The 23,859-nt window shown below is 43.4% G+C and overlaps 1 protein-coding gene across 16 annotated transcripts in view; it reads right to left on the minus strand.

The window, feature by feature from the left end:
- Nucleotides 1–23,859, minus strand: part of FHOD3 (formin homology 2 domain containing 3) — a 331,840-nt gene that overhangs the window by 137,933 nt on the left and 170,048 nt on the right. For all 16 annotated transcript variants that reach the window (XM_053360836.1, XM_053360827.1, XM_053360833.1 and 13 more), the window contains exon 5: nt 17,779–17,884. In XM_053360836.1, the coding sequence (XP_053216811.1) occupies nt 17,779–17,884 (106 nt within the window). The remainder of the gene's footprint in view (nt 1–17,778; nt 17,885–23,859) is intronic.

Genomic DNA, 23,859 nt, shown 5'->3' on the forward strand with positions numbered 1-23,859 from the left:
CTGAAACTGTCCTACGATGCTGAGAGCTGCAAGATCTACAAAGATGGAGAGTTATTTCTTTCAGCCAGGGAGAAGGATGGACTTTATTTGTTGACTTTTGCACAAAGTGATTACATGGAATGTAATTCATCTGTGTCTAACCTAGTTTCTCTTGCAGGTGTGGGCAAGAAGGTGACCGGAGTCAACAGAGCATTTCAGCGGGTGTATGCTGATGTGATTGGTCCTCTAGAACCATCTAGAGGCAATGCAAGATATTATCTTGTGTGTGTGGATCATTTCTCTAACTATGTCTGGGTTTATGTGTTGAGAAAGCCAAAGGAAGCCTTGGAGAGGTTTCAGGAGTTTTGTGACAAAGTTAAGAGTATGCATGATGCTAACATTGATTGTTTATTCACAGATGAGAAGCAGATTTTTCTTTTACAGGATTTCCAAAGGTTCCTGCAGAAGAAGGGGATCAGACACAAGATTTCTGTTTCAGCGGAAGCGTGGAACAGGGGTGTCTGTGTACGGGTGAACAGAGAATTGCAAAAGGGGATGGAAGCGCAATTGCTAAGTTCACATCTGCCACATGAGTACTGGGCCGAGTCTCTAATGTCGTTCTGTTATACGAAAATGAGAAAGGTTTCAAAAGAGTTGGGAAGTTCTCCTTTTGAGAAACTGTTCCACAGAAAACCTTCTGTTGCCCATTTCAAGGTTTTTGGGTCTCATGTGAGAACAGAAGCTCCAGGTGGAGTAAAGAATGCCAGAGGCATTTTTGTGGGGTATGAAAAGGGTCTCTACAGAGTAGTTTTGTCTGAATCTGGTCAGGTGATTCTCACAAAATTTCTAGAGAGTGCTCCTGAACAGGAGAGAGTGATAGTACACACTTTTCCCACTGATGACGATTCAGATGATGATGATTTCACTGATTTCAGCTGTACAGAAAGTGATGACACTGATAGCTCGGAGAGCTCAGTTGTCACAGTCATTGAGAGGAAATCTCACACAATAGATAGGCCTTCACAACTGAAGGATGAACCACTGTTTACCATTGGAACTAGTTCTCCAAAGAGTCCTGAGACTGGACCAGTGAGCAGAGAGGATCAGCACCTCATACGTAGGTCTGAGAGAGTAACAAAGGGTCAACCACCCAAGAGGTACTCAAAAGAGTTTGCTAACTTAGCTGTTGCATGTATTGCTGTTGTAAACAACCGAGGACAGGTCGGAGCTGTGTCTAAGTCAGAGACAAAGACACAACAGAGAGTTGCTAGCCAAGGTAATGCAGATGCACTCATTCCTTGGAAACCAGACAACCAGAGAGGTACACTGGGGAAACCAGTGGCGGGGAGTTCCAAGGGTGGAACTGAAACAACAGGGGAGTGTTATGTGTATAACAACTGTTTGTTTTCTTCTCTGGACCATGCTTTGCTTGCTGCAACACGCATTGATTCTTTTGGGGGAGGATGTTACGAAAAAGGAGCAATGCAGAAGCAAGCACCAGGTGGCTGGAATGGTAAACAGGATGTGGATGCTATTGGATTGTACCGTGGGAACCAGGGACAGTTTGTAAAGTGCTCTGAGAGCCGGATGTTACCTCAGAGCAGCACATGACCCTGTACTGGAAGTACATGGGTGGAGTTGATTCTCTCTCTGCAGTGGGCATCAGAGTGTGCAGACATGTTTCTCTGTACTGGTGAAAGACAGGAATAAAGACATGTAAATATATTTCTGTCTGGCTCTTTCCCCCTCCCTGGGAGAGGAGTGGGAGGAGTGGTGTGTTCTCCTTCACGTTGAGGAGAATCGCCGATTGGAGACCTCCTTTGATCTTGCCGGGAGACGCAGACAGGAGGTCATAAGGATTCAAGCCGGGCACCTGGAGGGTGGCCAAATTCCTCTGGACTAAGAGCTAAGCTGGAGGCTCTGACTTTTGGCTTGAATTCCGACAAAAATATGGAGTTGCTTCAACATTTCCTTATAAGAATTCTTTCCCCTGAACAGTTTTGCTGCCCTTCTTTGTGCTGGAAAATGCCCTGGGGTTCCCCTGCAGCCCCCAAACTCCTAGCGTCATCCGGCATGCGCAGCTCTGGAAAATGCATTCCCCTTCTTCTCCAGTGTGCTTCAGCGACATATATCAAATGATATATGCACACTAATCTTCTAGCATAACACAGCAAGAAGAACGAGACATTGTAGAGCTAATCTACATATTTATTTACACACTATGCACAGACAGAGGAATCATAGCGTCCTCTCTCTCTCCAGCTCCAAGAGAAGAACAGAAACAAGTAAAAGCAAAAGTACAGTACAATAGTACATACAGTGGAAGAGATAAGACTGTCTTCCATTTCCACACTCTTCCCAGACAGGCATGTGGTTTACACCAATCTCAACTGCAGCATGGGAGGAATGAAATACTAACACTCGACCCCATGTAAGTTTGTCTACATACTTCTTAAAGTGTGGCACCCAGACTTTCCAAACCACAGGTTCATCTTGTTCCACACTAGTCAAGACTTCAGCTTGGACACAATGCTCCAGCTAAAGTCTTGACTGGTGTGGAACAAGGTGAACCTGTGGCTTGGAAAGTACAGTGGAACCTCTACTTGTGGACGTAATCAGTTCGTGACGTCCGTCCGTAAGTCGATCCGGGTCTCTGATAGAAGCGCCTTTGTGTGCAGGCGCATTCGGCGGCAGCATGCTCCTGCACATGTGCAGACAGCGGCAGCAACTTCTGCATGTGTGCAAACAGTAGAAGCCATTCTGCGCATGCGCGAATCGCAGCAAACCCAGTATTTACTACCAGGTTTGTTACGGTTGCAACTTGGATCGGGCCCAAGTAGAGGTCGTCGTAAGTAGAAGTTCTACACTGGTACCTCTTGTTAGGAACTTAGTTCGTTCCAGAGGTCCGTTCTTAAGCTGAAACCATTCTTACCCTGAGGCGTGCTTTCACTAATGGGGCCTCCTGCTGCACGTGCGTCTCTGGCGCACGATTTCTGTTTGCATCCCAGGGCAAAGTTCGCAACCAGGAGCAGCTACTTCCGGGTTAGCAGAGCTCATAACCTGAAGCGTTCATAACCAGAGGTACCATTGTACAGCAATTTATTGCAAGGCAAGGGAGGAAGCATCACAGGTGCATAGGTAAAGGTAAAGGGACCCCTGACCATTAGGTCCAGTCATGACCGACTCTGGGGTTGCGGTGCTCATCTCGCTTTATTGGCCGAGGGAGCCGGCATATAGCTTCCGGGTCATGTGGCCAGCATGACTAAGCCACTTCTGGCGAAACCAGAGCAACACACGGAAACGGCGTTTACCTTCCCACCACAGCAGTACCTATTTATCTACTTGCACTTTGACGTGCTTTCAAACTGCTAGGTTGGCAGGAGCTGGAACTGAGCAACAGGAGCTCCCCCGTGACGGGGATTCGAACCGCCGACCTGATCAGCAAGTCCTAGGCTCTGTGGACTCTGTGGTTTAACCCACAGCACCACCCGCGTCCCTGTTACAGGTGCATATCTGAATGTAATGCTGTCTATCTAGATTCAGTTAGTTTGAGTACATGCACATCCAATTGTGAACCACCACTTGCATTCTGCCGCAACCAGTCATGTCTAACTATTTACACCTAGATCTGCTTTGGATCTAGGCAGCACTGGCCTGGGGTCGACTCAAAATTGGACACACCCTTTTGAGTTTCACCTAAACTATCAGCACATTAACAACACATAGATCTGATGGCACTGTGCATTCTTTTAAGATAGACATTTGGGAATTTCTTTGCCAAATATCAACAAGAAAAACAAATTGTGGCTATCTTTAATTATAGCCAAAAGAAAAGAAATTTCCAGTTAACTACAGTATCTAACATTATCTTACTGTGCTTTTGGTGATAGATTGTTTGGCTTGTTTTTTAAAAAAGAAATCAAGTGAGGGGGCTGACTTCAAATCATGCTTATTTCATACATTACATCATTAAGCCTGTCTTTATCGCTGGCATGAAGGAACTCAAAATGTTAAGCAAACTTTAATTATAGCCCCAACAACACTGTGTTAATGTATCATCTGTTTTATATTGTTGGCTTTAGGCTTCAATCCAAAACACGCTTGCTAGGAGCCCCAGTGAATGCAGCAAAAACACACACAGCATTGTGCTCTTAACTGATTATTTGAATTGTATTTTATGTTTACTTAAAAAAAAAAAAAACTTAAATGCTAGCCACTCTGGATATCTCAACCAAAGCAGGAGATAGAAATAATACATCATTCTTTCTATGATTTGTTATTATTATCTGTTTATTTATTCTTATTGTGGCTCACAATCATGAAATGTCATGCATGACAAGTTGTGTACAACTTGATGGGGGCCAACTACAAAATGCAATTTGGCTTTGACTCATCAGCGTATGGGACATTTCTAGGATGGTTCATGATGCTAAAATAGGACTCTCATTTCATAACATATCATTTACCTGAGTCTTAGTAAGGATATCTCCAATACGGCCCTGGCTAACAGAGCTGTTTCATGAGGGTGCAAAAGGTGCAGGCAGTAGCCTCTCTTAGGACTAGGACCCTCGTACCTACGGGACCGCCTCTCCTGGTATGTCCCACGGAGGACCTTACGGTCTTCAAACAAAAACACAGGTGTGGGCTTGCATTTTCAAATGCTTCCTCATGTAAAAATTTGCTGCATCTCTCCCTTTACGGAAAAGCAGGAAGAGTCCTTATCCCTAACGTGGCTCTAACACTCAGATCTTTCTTTGTTTTATTGAGTCCTATATTAAGGTGCATTTGGTAAATGTTCCACTTGCTTAAAGTTCTTTCAGCCTGATTACAAACTGAAGGGCAACTCATTTTCCCTTCTGGAACACGGCACAGGTTCCCTACCCCTGCGACAGTGTGACCCAACCAAAATTTGTGCGATTGTAATTACCACGTATTCTTCCCTTACTTATCCCTGCCTCAATCTCCCTCCACTTCCTCGGCTTCACTTTATGCATTTCCACATTGCAAATCTCTTGGACCACGGATCTTTGTGCAGTGGCCTGTAGCTAGAAGGCACCATGTATTTAATAAAATAAAAGTTAAAATATCACACATCTTTAAATTGATGGACAAGATTTCTTATTTCTGAATGAATTATTGGCAACTCCTGATTGCACTGGAGTCTTCGTTTTTATTACCTTACGTTCCCCTGCCCTCTATAGAAACCCTTTATGGGACACGGGTGGCGCTGTGGTCTAAACCACTGAGCCTCTTGGGCTTGCCGATCAGAAGGTTGGTGGTTTGAATCCCCATGATGGATTGAGCTCCCATTGCTCTGTCCCTGCTCCTGCCAACCTAGCAGTTCGAAAGCACGCCAGTGCAAGTAGATAAATAGGTACCACTGTGGCAGAAAGGTAAACAGTGTTTCTGTGTGCTCTGGTTTCCATCACAGTGTTCTGTTGCGCCAGAAGTGGTTTAGCCATGCTGGCCACATGACCTGGAAAGCTGTCTGTGGACAAATGCCGGCTCCCTTGGCTGTTTCGCAAAGTGTTTTGCCATTATTTATCATTTGAGTTGTCCTTGCACCTTACAACTTAGGGCAACTGCATCTCAGCTCGGCTAGCAAAGAAAGAATAAATGAAAAGGGAGAAGAGGACTAATTAGGTTAATTTTCTTCTCCCATTCTAGTTAGCTGTTGTTCCCGGTCCCCATGTTTAACTCAGAAACAAAGGAGGTGGTTGTGCTGTGTGCCTTTTCTTTGTGGAAGCTTGTCAAACTGCAAGTTGAGAGAATGTGCAGCTTCCTCTTCCAAGCCAAAAGCAAGCAGTTGACAAGACACATTTTTTTGTCTCTTGCCTGGTAGCCTGTATTTCTCAGGAAGCTGGATTTGGCCCCAGAGTCCTCAGGTGCTTATTCAGACTCAGGAGTAAACTGGAAACACCACGTAATGCATTCTTGTTAATTGAAGTTGTGCTGGTAATGATAACTTCTTAGGAGGTCTTAACCCCCCAGATACACAACAGCAGCTACATATTACACATCAGCAATCCTCGGTACCAAAGTCAGGTTTCTACTCCAGTGCAATTAACTACAGGTTAAAAGTTGTACAGGGTAAACTTTAAAGCGTTAAAATCGGGATGTGGAAAATATGGAAGCATCAAGGAGAGGCAGGAATGAGATTTGGAGATATGCTTCAGAGGTCCAGACGATGGGGAGTCCCGAAAAATCAACAATTATAATTTGGTCTTTTTATTTTAGTTTTTTATTTTAATTGGATTATGATTGGATAATTGGTTGTTTTTTATTGGAAAATTAATATAAATGATTTTTAAAAAAGTTGTACAGGGTAGTCCCACATGTGAAGACCATTTGCTTTGCTGGACACATTCAGGGTCAGCTCAACATTTGGAGAAGGCTATTTGTGCCTAGCAATATTTACTTACTTGGCGTTATTCTGGATGCTGTTTCATTTTTAGCAAGGACTGGGAAGGTCCAGAATGCAAGGAGGAAGCACAGAAGCCTGGAAACTTCTATGTCCCTGTCCCTAATCACTAGCTACTGAAGACTCAGACTGCTGTCTCTGGGGTGCCCAAGATTATCTTTTGCTTTTAAAAATACGCAAGATGGAAATCTCTGTACACACAATTATGTGCTTGCAGAGTTACAAAATAACACATTTGCACTAGACCCATGTATAACATGGATGGGAGCCACCTGGCAACATGTGTTCCACCTCCCTCTCCGAGGAAGATCGTCCACAGAAGAAAAGAGACCCAAAGCTTCAATTTGGTTTTGTCTTGTCTTGTTCCTTCTGCCAGAGTAACTGTTGGAGGGAACAAGTTTGTGTTCTTCTCTTTGCAAGGCAACCAGTTGCATGAGAATTCTAGGCCTTTAAAGCCATTTCGAATCCACATGAAAATGTGCATACTCTCTGCAGCAGATGTGAAACAAATCTGCACAGTGGAGTTTGGGTCTGGGGCTTTAAACTTCAAATGCCTTACATAGGCACTGATCATAGTTTGCTTAAACCATGGATCTACAAGCAAACCTCTTTCTATCAGGAATAAGGCTTTGTCACCATATAATTCAAATATTAATTAAAAAGAAACACTTTCTTATACCCCCCCCCCCTCTCTGCACGCACGCCCCCACTGCATCAGTGGGTTATTTTTATAAACTGATAATTGAATTTCCAGCAGTTAAAACTCACAAGGTCCAGAGTGTTTTTAAAGACACCAACAGACTGTTGTTCAAAACTATGTACTGTAGTAGTTTTTGCCCTTCAATTTAAGAACGTACATTTTGAAAATATGGTTCACTTCCTCATTTTTGGTATAGTTTACATAGCCCTGGGTGTCACATTTCATGGGAATTTCATTAGTATAAACAGAGAGATTCATTTTCATGTAGACAGAAAGCAATATGAAGCCACCCTGAGCCCCTCAGATTTCAAAACAAGGGAAACCCATAATTGCATGGCATTATTGTTCCTAAATTCTGCAGAGAAACCTTAGAGGTCTACAGTAACATGCATAACATGAATGGGAAAGGATGAGTTTTTGAATCATGCAAAGAAGAAGGGGGAGCTCTGTTTATTTTTAGCTTTGTATCCTTACGGACACAGCAGTGGTTTCATGACCAGTCGCAGGCTGTGAGGAACGGTTATGTTCTCATGATGGATCTCTGTACATGTATGCAAGTAGGGTACACCTGGAATTACACCCACAAATAACTGCGATGGTGGGGATTAATTACTTTGCACCTTAAGTCAGACTATCGTTCTGGAATACTTTCCGGGCATATCGCTGTAAAGCTGTTCAAACAAAATACAGCTCCAGAACACTCCAGTTGGATAAATGCAGTTTACCAGACATCGCCCTCCTTTCCGCACTACTATTTTTTTACTGTTTGAGTTCAACCTTTCTCAGGCTGAAGGACCGCTGCAGATTCTGAGGATTTTTAGGGCAAGGTGAAACGCCATTGCTTCCGTGTGTCACCTGAAAAAGTGCTGCACTGGGACTATTCAGCTATTGAGCATATTGAGTAGCATTGGCAACACACAAGACTAATAATAATAATAATACCTTTATTGTCAATGTACAACCTGTGTACAATGAAATTGACCAAGCCTCCCTCCCCCCCCCAAACACTCAATCTCATTGCACTCTGTGTGCTTGTCACACAACACACCAACCCCAAAAGTCAGTTGCACTATATTATTTTCCGTTCAGCAGCCTAACAGCCCATGGATAGAAACTGTTTTTTAGCCTGTTGGTACAACTGATTATACTTCTATATCTCCTGCCCGAGGGTAGAAGATTAAAGAGGTGCTGGCCAGGGTGTGAATCGTCCCTGAGAATTTTTCTCACTCTCCTAAGGCAACGATCCCTTGCGATGTCATCTAGCGGGCTCAGGGGACAGCCCATGATATCACCACCCTCTGTAGAGACTTTCTGTCCGTGGCTGTCAAGCCAATGTACCACGCTGTGATACAATATGAGAGGACACTTTCTACTGTGGACTGGTAGAAGGAGGTCATCAATTGTTGTTTAACATTGTTCTTTCACAAGACCCTGAGGAAATGGAGTCTCTGTTGGGCCTTCCTAACCACCTGAGTTATATTGTTTTTCCAGGTGAGGTCTTCACTAAGGTAAACTCCCAGGAATTTGAAGGAAGAGACTCTCTCCACACAACCCCCTCGATATACAACGGGCTAGTTCCCCTCCCTTCCTCTGAAAGTCCAACACCATCTCCTTTGTCTTGCTAATATTTAGGTGCAAGTTATTCTCTAGGCATCATGTAGATACTTTTTGAGCCTCCCCTCTGTACGCTGATTCATCTCCACCTGTAATTAGACCCATTATCATCTGCAAACTTAATAATTACAGTGGATAGATCAGATGAAATACAGTCATATGTATACAACAAGCACAGGTAGGGATTCAGCACACATCCCTGTGGGGTGCCAGTGCTGAGCTTCAGGGAGGTAGATGTAACAGGCCCAATCCTCACTGTTTGTGTCCGATCCCTCAGAAAGTCTTTAATCCAGTCACAGATGGTAGAAGAAAGGTCTAGTTCCATTAGCTTTTTGATAAGAATGTCCGGAAGGATGGTATTAAAAGCCGAGCTATAATCAATAAACAACGTTCTAACATAATTCCCTGGTCTCTCCAGATGACTTGTTGCAAGGTGAAAGGTTGTAGCTATGGCATCATCTGTTGACCTATTTCTCCTACAGGCAAACTGATGTTTATCAAAATCCTAGTGGTTTAAGAAACCAGCAGCTCCCTCCTATAGCAAATTGTTGTGATAGCACAGGTAGCAAGGAGCTGCAGTGCATCACGGAAGCATCCTAGTATCATAGAATCATAGAGTTGGAAGAGACCACAAGGGCCATCGAGTCCAACCCCCTGCCAAGCAGGAAACACCATCAGAGCACTCCTGACATATGGTTGTCAAGCCTCTGCTTAAAGACCTCCAAAGAAGGAGACTCCACCACACTCCTTGGCAGCAAATTCCACTGTCAAACAGCTCTTACTGTCAGGAAGTTCTTCCTAATGTTTAGGTGGAATCTTCTTTCTTGTAGTTTGGATCCATTGCTCCGTGTCCGCTTCACTGGAGCAGCAGAAAACAACCTTTCTCCCTCCTCTATGTGACATCCTTTTATATATTTGAACATGGCTATCATATCACCCCTTAACCTCCTCTTCTCCAGGCTAAACATGCCCAGCTCCCTTAGCCGTTCCTGATTCAATATCGGTGGTTCAGGAGTGGCTTTACTTCAATTGTGCATGATCTACTGGTTTTGGGGTGAGGACCCCTGTGGTTAACCATTATACATATAATTTACAAAACCCAAATTAGTTAAATGTTAATTGCTATGAGATCATGTGTATTCACAGTTAGGGCCATAGGAGGCGTTTTGGTGGATCATCATTTACATGCTCCAGCATTCTTTGAATGAACCAGCCAGTGATCCAGTGGTGAATCTCAGATCAGATCACAGCACAAACTGATTGTATTCTAATGTTATTGTCAAGGTTCTGAGTTTATGTTCATGTTGTATTTTTGTATTTTGTGCTTTTAATCCCCGCCCCGCCCCATACTCTGCCCAGAGAATGAGAGATATTAAAGTTATGTTAATGAAATGCATAATATGTACCATGTGCCTTACATAAACGAAGTTGAGATGGGAAAGTTTTTGGAAACTCAGCTTGGATGAATTAGGAGATTACCCTAGGTATCCTTATATGTAATGGGGGTGTCAGAAAAATTCAGGTAATTTTTCAAAGTCAATTCAAGGGTTCAGAAAAAAAAATAACCACAACCTGTTACAGCCTGCCCCCCCCCCCCAATTCCTTCTAGAAAAGGGGAAGAGAAAAGTGGCTACAGGGCAAATAGGAGGGTGGGCAAATTATCCCCTGGCTTGGATCAAAACCTGAGGTAGAGGAGTGTGTCAGAAATTATTAAAGTTCATCTCAGTTTTAAGGTTGATTTTAATGAGCCACTGAAATTTGTTCCTGATGAATATCATTGACATCACAAAAGCAAGTATTTTAAGCAGGATTTATTCAAAGCAAAATTCCTTCTGTCGCTTGTTGTGGTCACCTCAGCTCTTGCTGCTGGTCTCTTCTAACTAACCAAAAAACCTTTCTGTAACTCTGCACACACAATGACAAACATAAACCAGATGGCATTCTACTTGAACATCCACAACCTTGAATTGTTTCAGGAATCCGATTTCCCAGAATGAACAAGCACAAATGCTTGTTCTAAAACTAGTGCTCAGGTGACATCACAGGCCTTTTGTTTTATAAATAGCTGTAGCAGTCAATGCACACATGGGGAACTTGCAAGCGAGCTGTTTTGCTACTGAAATCAGCAGATGGCAGGGGATGCATATGCAATTCTGCCAGTCATTTGTAGATCCTTTCTGAAAGCAGGGCGTATTATTTTAAGAGATGGCAGGCTAAACTCATTACGATTTGAGAAATATGTTTAACGACAGTCAAAGGTAACTTGGGCCATATTTCAGCAGTCACAATCTAGAGTCTTGTGTTTCTAGGGATGGGTTTCAAAAGTAACATAACATGGCCTGTGGTTGCTTGTGGTCTGCTGCAGAAAGGAACAATAAGACGTTCCACTGGATGTTACTCAAGTAAAGGTAGGGACCCCTGACCATTATTTAGCAAAAAGAAAAGGAGATAAAAGTTGGCTTTTACGTAAAAGACCCATAAACCAAGGCCATTGTTTGCGGAAATGTTACAGTGCTACAGTGTGAGAGCATTGTACCTCTTTGTTAGAAATTTACAAAGGAGCATTGCAGAATAATTGAAGCATGATTTTGCGGTAATAAATGTCTGCAGGGCGAGATGGTAGTGGAAGCAAGAATATAGCCCTAAACAACAGTAAGGTAAAGGTAAAGGGACCCCTGACCATTAGATCCAGTCATGACCGACTCTGGGGTTTCGGTGCTCATCTCGCTTTATTGGCCGAGAGAGCCAGCGTACAGCTTCCGGGTCATGTGGCCAACATGACTAAGCCATTTCTGGCGAACCAGAGCAGCGCACGGAAATGCCGTTTACCTTCCTGCCGGAGCGGTACCTATTTATCTACTTGCACTTTGACATGCTTTCAAATTGGTAGGTTGGCAGGAGCAGGGACCGAGCAACGGGAGCTTAAACCGTCGCGGGGTTTCTAACCACCGACCTTCTGATCAGCAAGTCCTAGGCTCTGTGGTTTAACCCACAGCGCCACCCTAACCCGCGTTACTCAAGTAGCGCTCTGCATTATGTTATCTATCTATATCTATCTATCTATCTATCTATCTATCATCTATCTATCTATCTATCTATCTATCATCTATCTATCTATCTATCTATCTAATCTATCTATAGCATCCCCATACACCATGGAAGCCTCCAGTGAACTTTTGGCTAGTACGTTCCTTAAATTCCCTTGCAATGCACACAGTTCCAAATGTTACAGGAACTGTAGCCTCTCCCAGACAGGGGCAGTCTAGCCATGGTGATCCTTGCTCTGGTAACATCCCATTTAGGACTACTCTAATGCACTGCACTTGGCATTGTCCTTGAAGACATTTCGGAACCTCTGTTTGTCCAAAATATAACAGCCAGGATTTTTTCTGGGAGCGTAGCCTACAAGTTTCGATAGACTTCACTGGTTACCACTTTGCTTCCAAGCTCAATTCAAGATGCTGGCTTCAACCTTTAATGCCCATCACTGCTTGATACCTTAAGGACAGTCTGCTCCACTATCAACTTGCCTGAGAGAGGAATATATCCAACACCAATGCAGGTAAGATACCATGTTATAGCAGGAGAAAGCCAGAAAAGGACAACATGAAAAAGAGAAGTACAAAGGCAAAAATAGATACAATTGCCTTCCAATGATTTGTAAAGGATTGTGGTTTTTGCCAATTTTGTGAAACTGTTTTAAGAAGAGCATATAACCCAAGCAGAGCAAGTGCTTTATGGGGTTATCTTCCACCCAACACCAGTTATGATTCAGGGTGCACCACGTCAAGAAGTGGAATGGTAGAAGCGACAACAACAAGTTGAGATGAACATATCAAAGAAGGCTTTGAACTTGAGACATTTAAGATATTAAAATAGTATTCAGAAGAATGAAATGAAAACAAAATAAAAGGTCTGTAGTCAGGGCAATGGCCCCTTTTAGCTCCAAAAGAGTCTCTAAGGTGCTTAATAAATATTTTAATCATTAAAAATCAATTGTTATTTATAGCCAATAACAAAGATGTACTGTTGCCAGGGATGTAGGTGGTGCTGTCGGTTAAACCACAGAGCCTAGGACTTGCCGATCAGAAGGTCGGCGGTTCGGATCCCCGTGACGGGGTGAGCTCCCGTTGCTCAGTCCCTGCTCCTGCCAACCTAGCAGTTCGAAAGCACGTCAAAGTGCAAGTAGATAAATAGGTACCACTCTGGTGGGAAGGTAAATGGCGTTTCCGTGTGCTGCTCTGGTTCGCCAGAAGCGGCTTAGTCATGCTGGCTACATGACCCGGAAGCTGTACGGCGGCTCCCTCGGCCAGTAAAATGAGATGAGCACCGCAACCCCAGAGTCGGTCACGACTGGATCTAATGGTCAGGGGTCCCTTTACCTTTACCTTACTGTTGCTTAGGGCTATCTTCTTGCTTCCACTACCATCTCGTCCCTGCAGACATTTATTACCGCAAAATCATGCTTAAATTATTCTGCAATGTTCCTTTGTAAATTTCTAACAAAGAGGTACAATGCTCTCACACTGTAGCGCTGTAACATTTCCGCAAACAATGGCCTTGGTTTATGGGTCTTTTACGTAAAAGCCAACTTTTATCTCCTTTTCTTTTTGCTAAATAAAGAAAACGAGGCACAGTCACTCCTGGCACTAAGCTCTGCCTATAAAATCAGAGTTTACATCAGAAGCCTTCAAGCAAAACATGATAAAGTTACACTGAACAACTAAAAGAATGTATCTAGATGAAACTGTTTTGAGTTCCCATAACAGAGCGAACGTTAAAGGGCTTGACTGTCTTAGCGACTGCCGAAAATAGATCATTTTGAGAACTGATCTTTGACACAGATGGCATTATTAAATTCTATTAGAAATCTCTTTTGAAAACAACATCAAAACAACACGAGGTGTATTCAGCATTCGATCAGATACATCCATATAAAATGACTCACCAATGAAAAATGAACCAATGCTAGAAATTACATGATAAGGACAGCTCAAACAGGCCAACTATTTAGCTGCCTTGTTTCCAAGGAAGCACACTGCCCCCCTGTACAAGAAATACGTCAAGGAAGTTTACAGGAAGGCCATGAAGGCAAGAGCTCTCCCTCTCAATGTATGATCCCAGCATCTGGTATTATGAGGTACAAGCAGGACCCCATAACAAAATGTTGCAGTGCACCCCTCCCTGAAAGCTATGTGCTCTGGCCTTAAATCTTGTTAACTTTAGGCCTGTATCACCTGAGAAGGTCAGACACTGCACAGCCCCCCTTGGGATCCCAAGCCATGAACTCTCCATTCTCTCCTTCCCTCTCCTTTTATACAGTGGTACCTTGGTTCTCAAACTTAATTCGTTCTGGAGGTCCGTTCCAAAACCAAAGCGTTCCAAAACCAAGGCGCGCTTTCCCATAGAAAGTAATGCAAAATGAATTAATCCGTTCCAGACTTTTAAAAACAACCCCTAAAACAGCAATTTAGCATGAATTTTACTATCTAACGAGACCGTTGATCCATAAAATGAAAGCAATAAACAATGTACTGCAGTTACACAATCAATCAATCAATCAATCAGTAGCTGAACTGGGTTCCACACGATCACAAAAACAAAACAAAAAGAGCCACAAAAACAAAGACGCAAAATAAATAGCAAAATCAGACAGACCTCAGTGTAACACTCAAAACGGAAGTGTGGCACTCAGAACGGAAGAGTAACACACAAAACAGAGCACGTTCGACTTCCGAAAAAAGTTCGCAAACCGGAACACTTAATTCCAGATTTGCAGTGTTTGAGTACCAAGGCGTTTGAGAACCAAGGTACCACTGGAGAAGGGGAGCAGTTAACTTTTTTACACTCTTCATTTATTGTTCTGTTTTTGTTTCTTTTTACTTCTTCAAACCTCAGATTCCCTCATTGAGTGGCAACTTCTTTTTATGTGTAGCTTGTGCTGTTTTTGCTTTGCAAGCATCTGCATGCAGAGCCTTCAGCTGGAAAAACTGGTCTGGAAACCAAGCCTAATGAGAAATGGTTGAGGAAGTTGGGTATGTTTAGCCTGGAGAAGAGTAGACTGAGAGGAGATAGGATAGTCATCTTCAACTATCTGAAGGCAGTGGTGTCCAAACTTTTTTCAAAGAGGGCTAGATTTGATGAAGTAAAGGGCCAAAGTTGTTGACCTTTTTTAGGATTGAAGTTGTTGGGGTAGGTTTCTTAGGATTTTACCCCAGGAAATAAACTGCCACAGGCGCCGGATTAAACTGACTGGAGGGCCGGATTAGGCCCCCAAAACAAACTCTAGACATGCCTGATCTTAAGGGCTGTCACATGGAAGATGATGCAGGTTTGTGAAGGACTAGAGCCAATGGATTCAAGTTACAGGAAAGGAGATTCGGACCAAAAAGAAAAACTTGTGAAAACCCAAGAAGCATCCTTGAACTGACCTTGGGCCTGAAAAGCTTATTCTTCCACTAGCAGACCACCTTCATGTAATACAAAATATTGACCCATGTTTCTCATTCATTAGGACATATATGTAGTTTGTAATTTTTGCCAACATCTCCACCCAACTTCGCTTTAGACACTTAAAAAACATTTTCCTCTGCCTGAATATAGATGAAAGATAAATATAAATAGAAGGAGGAGGAGGAGGAGGAGGAGGAGGAGGAGGAGAAGGAGAAGGAGTAGAAGAAGCAGAAGAAGAAGCAGAAGAAGCAGAAGCAGAAGAAGAAGAAGAAGAAGAAGAAGAAGAAGAATTTTATTTATACCCCGCCCATCTGGCTGGGTTTCCATGATTTGAATCTGAACGACGGAGAACACAACCTTTCGGAGAACACAACCTTTTGTTGAGTGGACAATTGCATAAAGATAACAGTAGAACAGAGTTGCATTGTACTTCCCTAGTACACTCAGTGAAAAGCTAACTTTTCCACATTCATAGACCAGTTATTCTGTATTCAGGCCTGACGCAAAGGCCACAGATAATAAAAAGACACATTCAGCACTTGTGCTTCTGACTCATCACCTTTCTACATGTTCTGTTTTACTGTAAAATACAGCACACATCTCTACACGCATATACCTGGCATCTAGACTGTACAACCTAGTATACATAAGATTGCACATTACTTTATGCAGGTAAATTTTATTTATTTTACTGAAACAATTTATAACCAAAACAATGGATGCATGGAGGCAGGTCCTATGGTCTTGAGCAGGGGTCTGCAAACTTTTTCAGCAGGGGGGTGGTCCACTTCCCTCAGACCTTTTGGGGGGGGCAGACTATATTTTGAAAAATAAAATAAAAATGAACCAATTCCTATGCCCCACAAATAACCCAGAGATGCCTTTTAAATAAAAGGATACATTCTACTCATGTAAAAACACACTGATTCCCGGACCGTCCTCAGGCCTGATTTAGAAGGCGATTGGGCCAGATCCGGCCCCCAGGCCTTAGTTTGCCTACCCATGGTCTTCAGCATGCCGTGCACTCAATTTACAGAGCTTCTTGAACATGTGCAAAGGCTCTTAAAAAGGTTAATGCATTAGCAGCCATTCCATCTGGTTTCAGTAGAGGGAGATATGAGTCAACACAACCATCCCATTGGCTTGGCTGAAATCAAGCGCCATTTTGTCCCTCTGTTCTCAGAATTGTCTCTTATTAGCAGCCATTTCACCCAGCAACTTGGGGTGTGTGGGGTGGGGACAGAGGCAGAAAGAGAGAGAAAGGTGAGGCAGGGCAACAAGACACCCTGAAGCAGCTGAGTTAACTTCCACTTGGATCCTTGGCTCACTATACTGTCTCTTTGATGCCACTTATTATGTAGTTAAAAGTTTTGCTACCTGAATTTGGTCCCCCCCTTCCTTCCCCCATAGCTTTTCCCCTTTGTGTCTTTCACAGTGTAAGTTTGAGGGCAGGGCCTGTGTCATTTTTAAAATCGCTTTATAGCGCCTAGAAAAAAGCAGGCACTTTAAATAAATAACTGAGCGAGTCAGTGAGCTATGCAAGTTGTTGTTGGTATTCTTTATTTATGACAAGTCTAAAATTGATAGGTGCCCTCAATAATTAAGAATAACACAGACCTGGCCAGAGACTTGCAGTCCAAAAGTAAAGAAGTGAGATGTTAGGAGAATAAGAGAAAGAAAAGTGAGATGGAAAAAAGTCATTGGGGGCGCAGGGGGTAGGAAGTGTTTCAAAGTAGCCTTGTGAATAAGCCTAGCCTGAAAAAATGACTGCTAGCCTACTGGTGACTGGGAAGAGGAAGGAAGAAGAGTCCCATTCCTCTTGCAGTAAAGGTAAAGGGACCCCTGACCATTAGGTCCAGTCGTGGCCGACTCTGGGGTTGTGGCGCTCATCTCGCTTTACTGGCCGAAGGAGCCAGCGTACAGCTTCCGGGTCATGTGGCTAGCATGACTAAGCCGTTTCTGGCGAACCAGAGCAGCGCATGGAAACGCCGTTTACCTTCCCGCCAGAGTGGTACCTATTTATCTACTTGCACTTTGATGTGCTTTCGAACTGCTAGGTTGGCAGGAGCAGGGACCGAGCAACGGGAGCTCACCCCGTCGCAGGGATTCGAAATGCCGACCTTCTGATCAGCAAGCCCTAGGCCCTGTGGTTTAGACCACAGCGCCACCCGCATCCCTTGCAGTAGCACACTGAATTTCTATGCTGGATGTAGATCTCATGGCTTTCCTCCTCTGGAATCACACTTGGTTTCCATGCTGGTTACAGAGGGGAGCCAGAATGGTGCTGCCACTTCTCCACTAGCCATGCCAATTACTTGCAAGCAACACTTGGTGGTCAATGGCTACCAGAATGGTGCTTAAATACAAGGCTGTTTGAAAGTAATAGTAAATAAGGCAGCTGGATGCCAGGTGAAGTCAAATCCGGTCAGCTGCAAGGTGAAAGGACATGTAGTAAGGGTTGGGTTTCTTCAAACAAATAATGTATTTTACTTGAAACAGGAAAACTGTGAAATCTGTCGTTTGAAACTAAGCAGCACTATTAAAACAGAATGGGCTGGAGTAGAAAATGCTGCACTGAAGCAAAAACAGCTTGTGAAATAAACTTCCGTACCTCTCAGGATGTAATTCTGGTAGTTCTGGTCCGCCTCAGCGCCCACTTTTATTAAACAGGTCAGGCCCTCTGCCACAACAAATTCATGAACCAAATCCTTGTCATCCTATCAAGGAAAAAGGCAAAAATGAAAAATGAGTTGCTATTGTAATATTTCTAACAAACAAACAAACAAACAGTAAGCACGGCTCACAAATTTATGGTGATTTTTCTAGTGATATGAGAGATGGTTATTATGTAGCAGATATACATGTCAATGGTCCACGTCTCATTTGAGAGTAGAGTTCAATTGCCAAAGCTTCAAAATAGGCCAATGGAGAGGCATCGGCGCTCACTCAGGTGGAGGGTACGAAGCTCCCTCCCCCCCAGATGAACAGTTAAGGCTCTGATGCCCCTCCAGGCGTAAGTTGGAGAGGCACATTGTAGGGCTGTGCAATGTATCACGACTGCTTCTTCCTCCCCTAAGGTAGGGAGGAAGAAACAGTCAAGATACATTCAAGACACCGTGATATATCAGCATATTGAGGTATTTAGCTGCTGATATATCACAATGTTGAAAACCAGATTTCGCCCAGGTCTAGCAGGGACCCGAGTCATGTTGCCGGGGTGATTAACCTGCACGATTAAAGAACCTGCCATACCCCACAATTGTGAAATTCCCTCCCTGGAGAATTCTGTTCAGCCTCATTCTTTTGTTTTTCAAAACCTGTATGCCACCTTTCTGCAAGCACTTTAAGAGTAATGCATCCTAAAAATTCAAAAACTGTAAGATGCAAACAATATAACCAAAGTTAGCATTTCCGTACTCAAAATGACATTTCAGTGATGTATAAGATACATGGCAGGTTTGAATTTAACAAAATATTCAAATGAGTTAATGGAGAACAACAGCAATACTTCAGAATCTGACCTGAATTTAAAACACATATTTCATAAAAGACACTTTAACTGGACTGATTTTAACGATACTGAATAAACAATCTAAGCTTTAAACTTCAAAAGGCTTTAATGTATCTTTTTTTAAAGGAAGGAAAAGGAATGGAAGTGTTAAGAAAGAGAACATAAACATCATGCCATAGACATTTGCACTCTACACATGACCTTTTTTATCATGCATCTATAATGTGATGGGGTTGTGAGAAGGTCCAAACATCTGGACTGTGCAAAGACAGATGAAAAGAATCCAAACGAGTTTCCCCTGCATTAAAAGGACTGTGTTTACATAACTTCTGAAATAAAGTAGTCAGTCTTTCTAATCCCATTAACTTACTGATTTTCTAACATGAGTGACCAAAAATTTAAAAGGCTATTCTACCAGCACAAGTCTCTGGGTTGGGTTGAAAACTGAAAATAGGAGCCAAGGTACAAATTATGATCAAAATGCTGACACATTTCAGAATATGTGTGGTAAGAGCTAAAGGAAGGAAGGAGAGAAGGATGTTGTCCTTGGGTAGAAAACCGGAGGAGTCCTGTAATATTGCTAAGATTTATGGTCTGCCTCCTTCATCGGCCAGCATTAAAGCACTGATGAGAAAAGCAGCCAAACATGGAAATCTCCTGGAGTCCTCCTTGCTGGATTATTCAGCTACAAATGGAAATAAGCAGGGCACAATGAGCGATCACTCAAGAACAGGCTTAGTTCTTCAGTGATCAAAGGGGTTACCATCTAAACAGAGTACATGGGCAAGCTTTGCTCAGTAAAGTGGCATATAAATATTATAAAATGAAATAAAAACATTATATAACCAGCTCCCTTCCCCGCACAGCTAACCTCACCCCCCAACCCCTTTCCAAGGAGGAGCTTCACAAAGCAGCTTGCTAAAACACTGTGGGAAGCAACTCACTCCCCCATTGAACCTTCCTGCGGCTGTGTTTAAAGCGGGGACGAGAAGAAGAAGAAGAGTTTGGATTTGATATCTCGCTTTATCACTACCCGAAGGAGTCTCAAAGCAGCTAACATTCTCCTTTCCTTTCCTCCCCCACAGCAAACACTCTGTGAGGTGAGTGGGGCTGAGAGACTTCAGAGAAGTGTGACTAGCTCAAGGTCACCCAGCAGCTGCATGTGGAGGAGCGGGGAAGCGAACCCGGTTCACCAGATTATGAGTCCATTGCTCTTAACCACTACACCACACTGGCAGCTTCACACAGCAGCTTGCAGATCTGCTCTGAGAAGCGCCTCTCTCCCCCCCCCCCCCCCCCGCAGTCACATTTTAATGGTGAAAAGAGCGTCTTGCTAAATCACTCTGTGAAGCACCTCTTCCTCTTCCATTAAATGCCTTCCAGCAACGCTGCTTTCTCGCCCCACTGAATACTATCTGCCATGCTGTGATTGTCATGGCTTCCTATTGGCAGTCACACAAACTGCAGAGCATGACGACAGTCTTAGATTTCCATGTCTATAGGAGGAAAGAATATTATGAGAACAAGAACTAGATGAACTATATAACTGTCCATTTGTATTTTAGCATCGAGGGAAAAGAGCTTACTGTAACAAAAATGCATTTCTGAAACAGAAGATTCATGAATTTTCCATGCCAGAAACTTGCTAATTGGAAAATTATTTTTCCAACTTACTGTACATATACCACTATTTCAACTGAGCATCAAATGACTATATAGGACCCAGAAAATACAGCTAAGTGGATAGGTTCTGCTTCACATTTAGGGACAGTTCACACATGCAAGTACATTCTTACTTCTCCTGGATAACTTACAACTGTCTCCATTAAAAAGCATTGTTTTTGAGGTGGCACAAAAGTTACTTCTGTTTTGTTTGATTTGCGGAGGCTAATTCTGGCCTAATAGTCTATGCTATCTGCACTACTGTACTAAACTGTTCCTTAAACACTGTGATATAACAGACCTCCATGCTCACTGCATCTATTTGATTATAGTAGATGTACTCAGATGGTTTGAGGTCAAAAACAGGGCGTGGGGAGGAGGAGAATGAAGCCTTAATGTGGTTCCTGAAAGGTTTCGTCAAGAGGCCAACTGCAAGTAGTATTGTGCTGTAGTGAGATAGCACTACAACTTTGTTTATAAGTAATATACACAGAAACCCATTGTTTCTTTTCCTTTTAAGTAAAACGGAAAGAAAAGATTCTTACTACTTTATCTGGTGTGTCAAATGGGGACTATTTAGACTCATTTCCTACTACTTACCTACATCTGCTTCAGAGAAACAACTGGGAAAATTCATACTGATTTTTATGAAAATCATCTTCAAAATACTAGGCGTTTATTATTATTATTAACAGCTACACTTTCTAGTTAGGTGCAACCAGCTACTTAACAAGGCCCAGGCTGAACCACAACTGCACTTTCCTTCTTTCTGCTGTGATGTGACTTTATCTGGAAGACCTGCGAACCCAAGCTGACTATGTTTCACTGACTACCAGACAAAAGCTATCTTGCACATCAAACCCAGCGCAGGACAGAAAATCAAATTGGTTTAAGGAGGATTAGAGTTCGAGGATTATGATTCTTTCTTCCAGGGATATAAATTAGTTTAAGATGACAGCAGAATTGGTGGCAAAAGAGGAAAATGCAGACCAAAAGGCACAGGGAAACTTCAGGACTTTGATGTATACTGCTCATTAGAACAGAAACCCATCCTTTAGAGAAAAATCTGCTGAATAATGGTTTGTTAACACCTTTAAAAGAAAGAAAGAAATGTATATTCTATATACTTTTTGAACCAGCACACTTCTGCTAAAGCTGCATCTATCTTCTTCCTTTAGATTTAACAAAATCTACAAGGCAGCTAACAGTTTTTAAAAGGAGAAAACGCAGGTTAAAACCAGGAAAGAAAAATTCAACAGCACATTAATAAAAACAGCAGAAGCCTAGCAAAGAAAAGCAGTATCAGCAGCACAATCAAGAGGCCCCAAACATCTGCAGGAAAATGCCGGCATTGCCAGATGCCTGAAACTTAAAAAGAGAAGAAAGAGCAAGACAAACCTCGCCGGGAGGGAGTTGTGTGGCCTTGCTTCATTCCCTGGCCTCTCTGCTAGATTGTCTTGGGTTTAGATTGTCCTTTGAGAACTTCCAGAAGAGGAAGCCACTGGTTCGACTCAGTGTAAGGCAGTTTAATGTGTTCACCTGCTGCACCACTGGGAAGGGAAGCTTTAGGGCAGGCATAGGCAAACTAGGCCCTCCAGATGTTTTGGAACTACAGTGCTACCTCTGGATGCAAACAGGATCCGTTCCAGAGCCCCGTTCGCATGCTGAGTAGAATGTAACATGTGACTGCGCATCTGCATGTGCGCAGGTTGCGTTTTGCCGCTTCCGCGTATGTGCGTGATGTCATTTTGAGTGTCTGCGCATGCGCGAGCGGCGAAACCCGGAAGCAACGCGTTCTGTTACTTCCGGGTCACCGCAGAGCGTAACTTGAAAACGCTCAACCTGAAGCATATTTAACCCGAGATATGACTGTACAACTCCCATCATCCCTGACCACAGGTCCTGTTAGCTAGGGACGATGGGAGTTGTAGTTCCAAAACATCTGGAGGGCAGAGTTTGCCTATGCCTACTTTAGGGGGTTAATGTGGGTGCAGCGGCAGAGAGTTGGTGGCTGATGAACAGACCAAGCAGGGGCACAGGAAGAAGGTGGTCCTTAAGGTAACTTGGGTCTGGGCTGTTTGAGGTTTTGAGGGCAAATAACTGGGTGCCAGTGAAGTTGTTATAAAACTGATGTTATATATTCCTAGTGGTCTGTTCCAGTTGCACTGATGCTTACAGAATCGGTCTTTGCTAAGTTCCTCCTCGGCTATCCAGACTCTGCTTTCCTGAAAATTAATTTAGGGCTCATCCCCACTTAGCTTTCCTATGCAGTTTCTAGGCAGGGATCCACGTTTTCCAGATCCATGTCCAAGCAGGGATTTTGTTCTCTCCTGGAGCTTTCTCTGGAGAATCCAGTGTTTTACTGCTGAATCAGAAGAAACACAGGTTTTCTCACTCTCCCAAGTTCCCATGAAGCTGATCGTGCAGGGAATGTGATTTGACTCCTCAGAGGAAGAAGCTGATTTAAAGTGGCAAAAGAGACAGGAACCATCCAAAACTATGAAGAATCTTCACATTCAAAGAACAGGAACACATTATAGGACTGGGAGTAGTAAGAATAGCCCAAAAACGACAAATGCCTGTCTGAGTTGAGACTGCAGGAATTTTTTCTGCTTCTTGAGTTCTATTTCCTTTCCTTACATCTTTCCCCTGAGCAACAAATGATAACTTTAAGGAGACTGGTTAAATTTTGCAGGATTATGCATTTTGGGGATGGGGATGCAAATAGGGGTTGTTATATTTGTTTATACCCTCTGGTTTAGGGGCTGCCAGGATAAATAGCCTAAAGCAGTTTTCAAGTTTTTTATGTCCACAGCTCCCTTGACCAACCACATTCTTCTGTGGCTCCCCAGTAGAAGCCACTTACACTGGGTTCCCTTACAGGACATAAGTGGGGACTTCCCCACTCCGCCCTTGACCCATTCCTTCCCGCCCATTTTCAGCCCCATTTTTGGCACACTTGTAAGTGGGAACCCAAGCAACACCACTGCTCTGCAGGGCCACATTGCCACACTACTGAGCTGAGGTGTTGTTTAGAGGGTTTGGTTGGGGGGTTGTTGTTGCTGTTACTGATATTAATTTTGCATAAATTAACACTTCGGTCTCCCAGGACATTCTAGACAAGATCTCAAAGTAGCTGTCTTATTACAAAAGAATTTCAGAAATAGACTGGAAAGAGAAGTTGCTGAATTGCAACTTATTACCAAACTTAAAAGGGATGCGGGTGGCGCTGTGGGTAAAACCTCAGCGCCTAGGACTTGCCGATCGCATGGTCGGCGGTTCGAATCCCCGCGGCGGGGTGCGCTCCCGTCGTTCGGTCCCAGCGCCTGCCAACCTAGCAGTTCGAAAGCACCCCCGGGTGCAAGTAGATAAATAGGGACCGCTTACCAGCGGGAAGGTAAACGGCGTTCCGTGTGCTGTGCTGGCTCGCCAGATGCAGCTTGTCACGCTGGCCACATGACCCGGAAGTGTCTTCGGACAGCGCTGGCTCCCGGCCTATAGAGTGAGATGAGCACACAA

This window comes from Podarcis raffonei, chromosome 13, assembly GCF_027172205.1.
Source record: "Podarcis raffonei isolate rPodRaf1 chromosome 13, rPodRaf1.pri, whole genome shotgun sequence".
In the NCBI taxonomy this organism is placed as follows: Eukaryota; Metazoa; Chordata; class Lepidosauria; order Squamata; family Lacertidae; genus Podarcis; species Podarcis raffonei.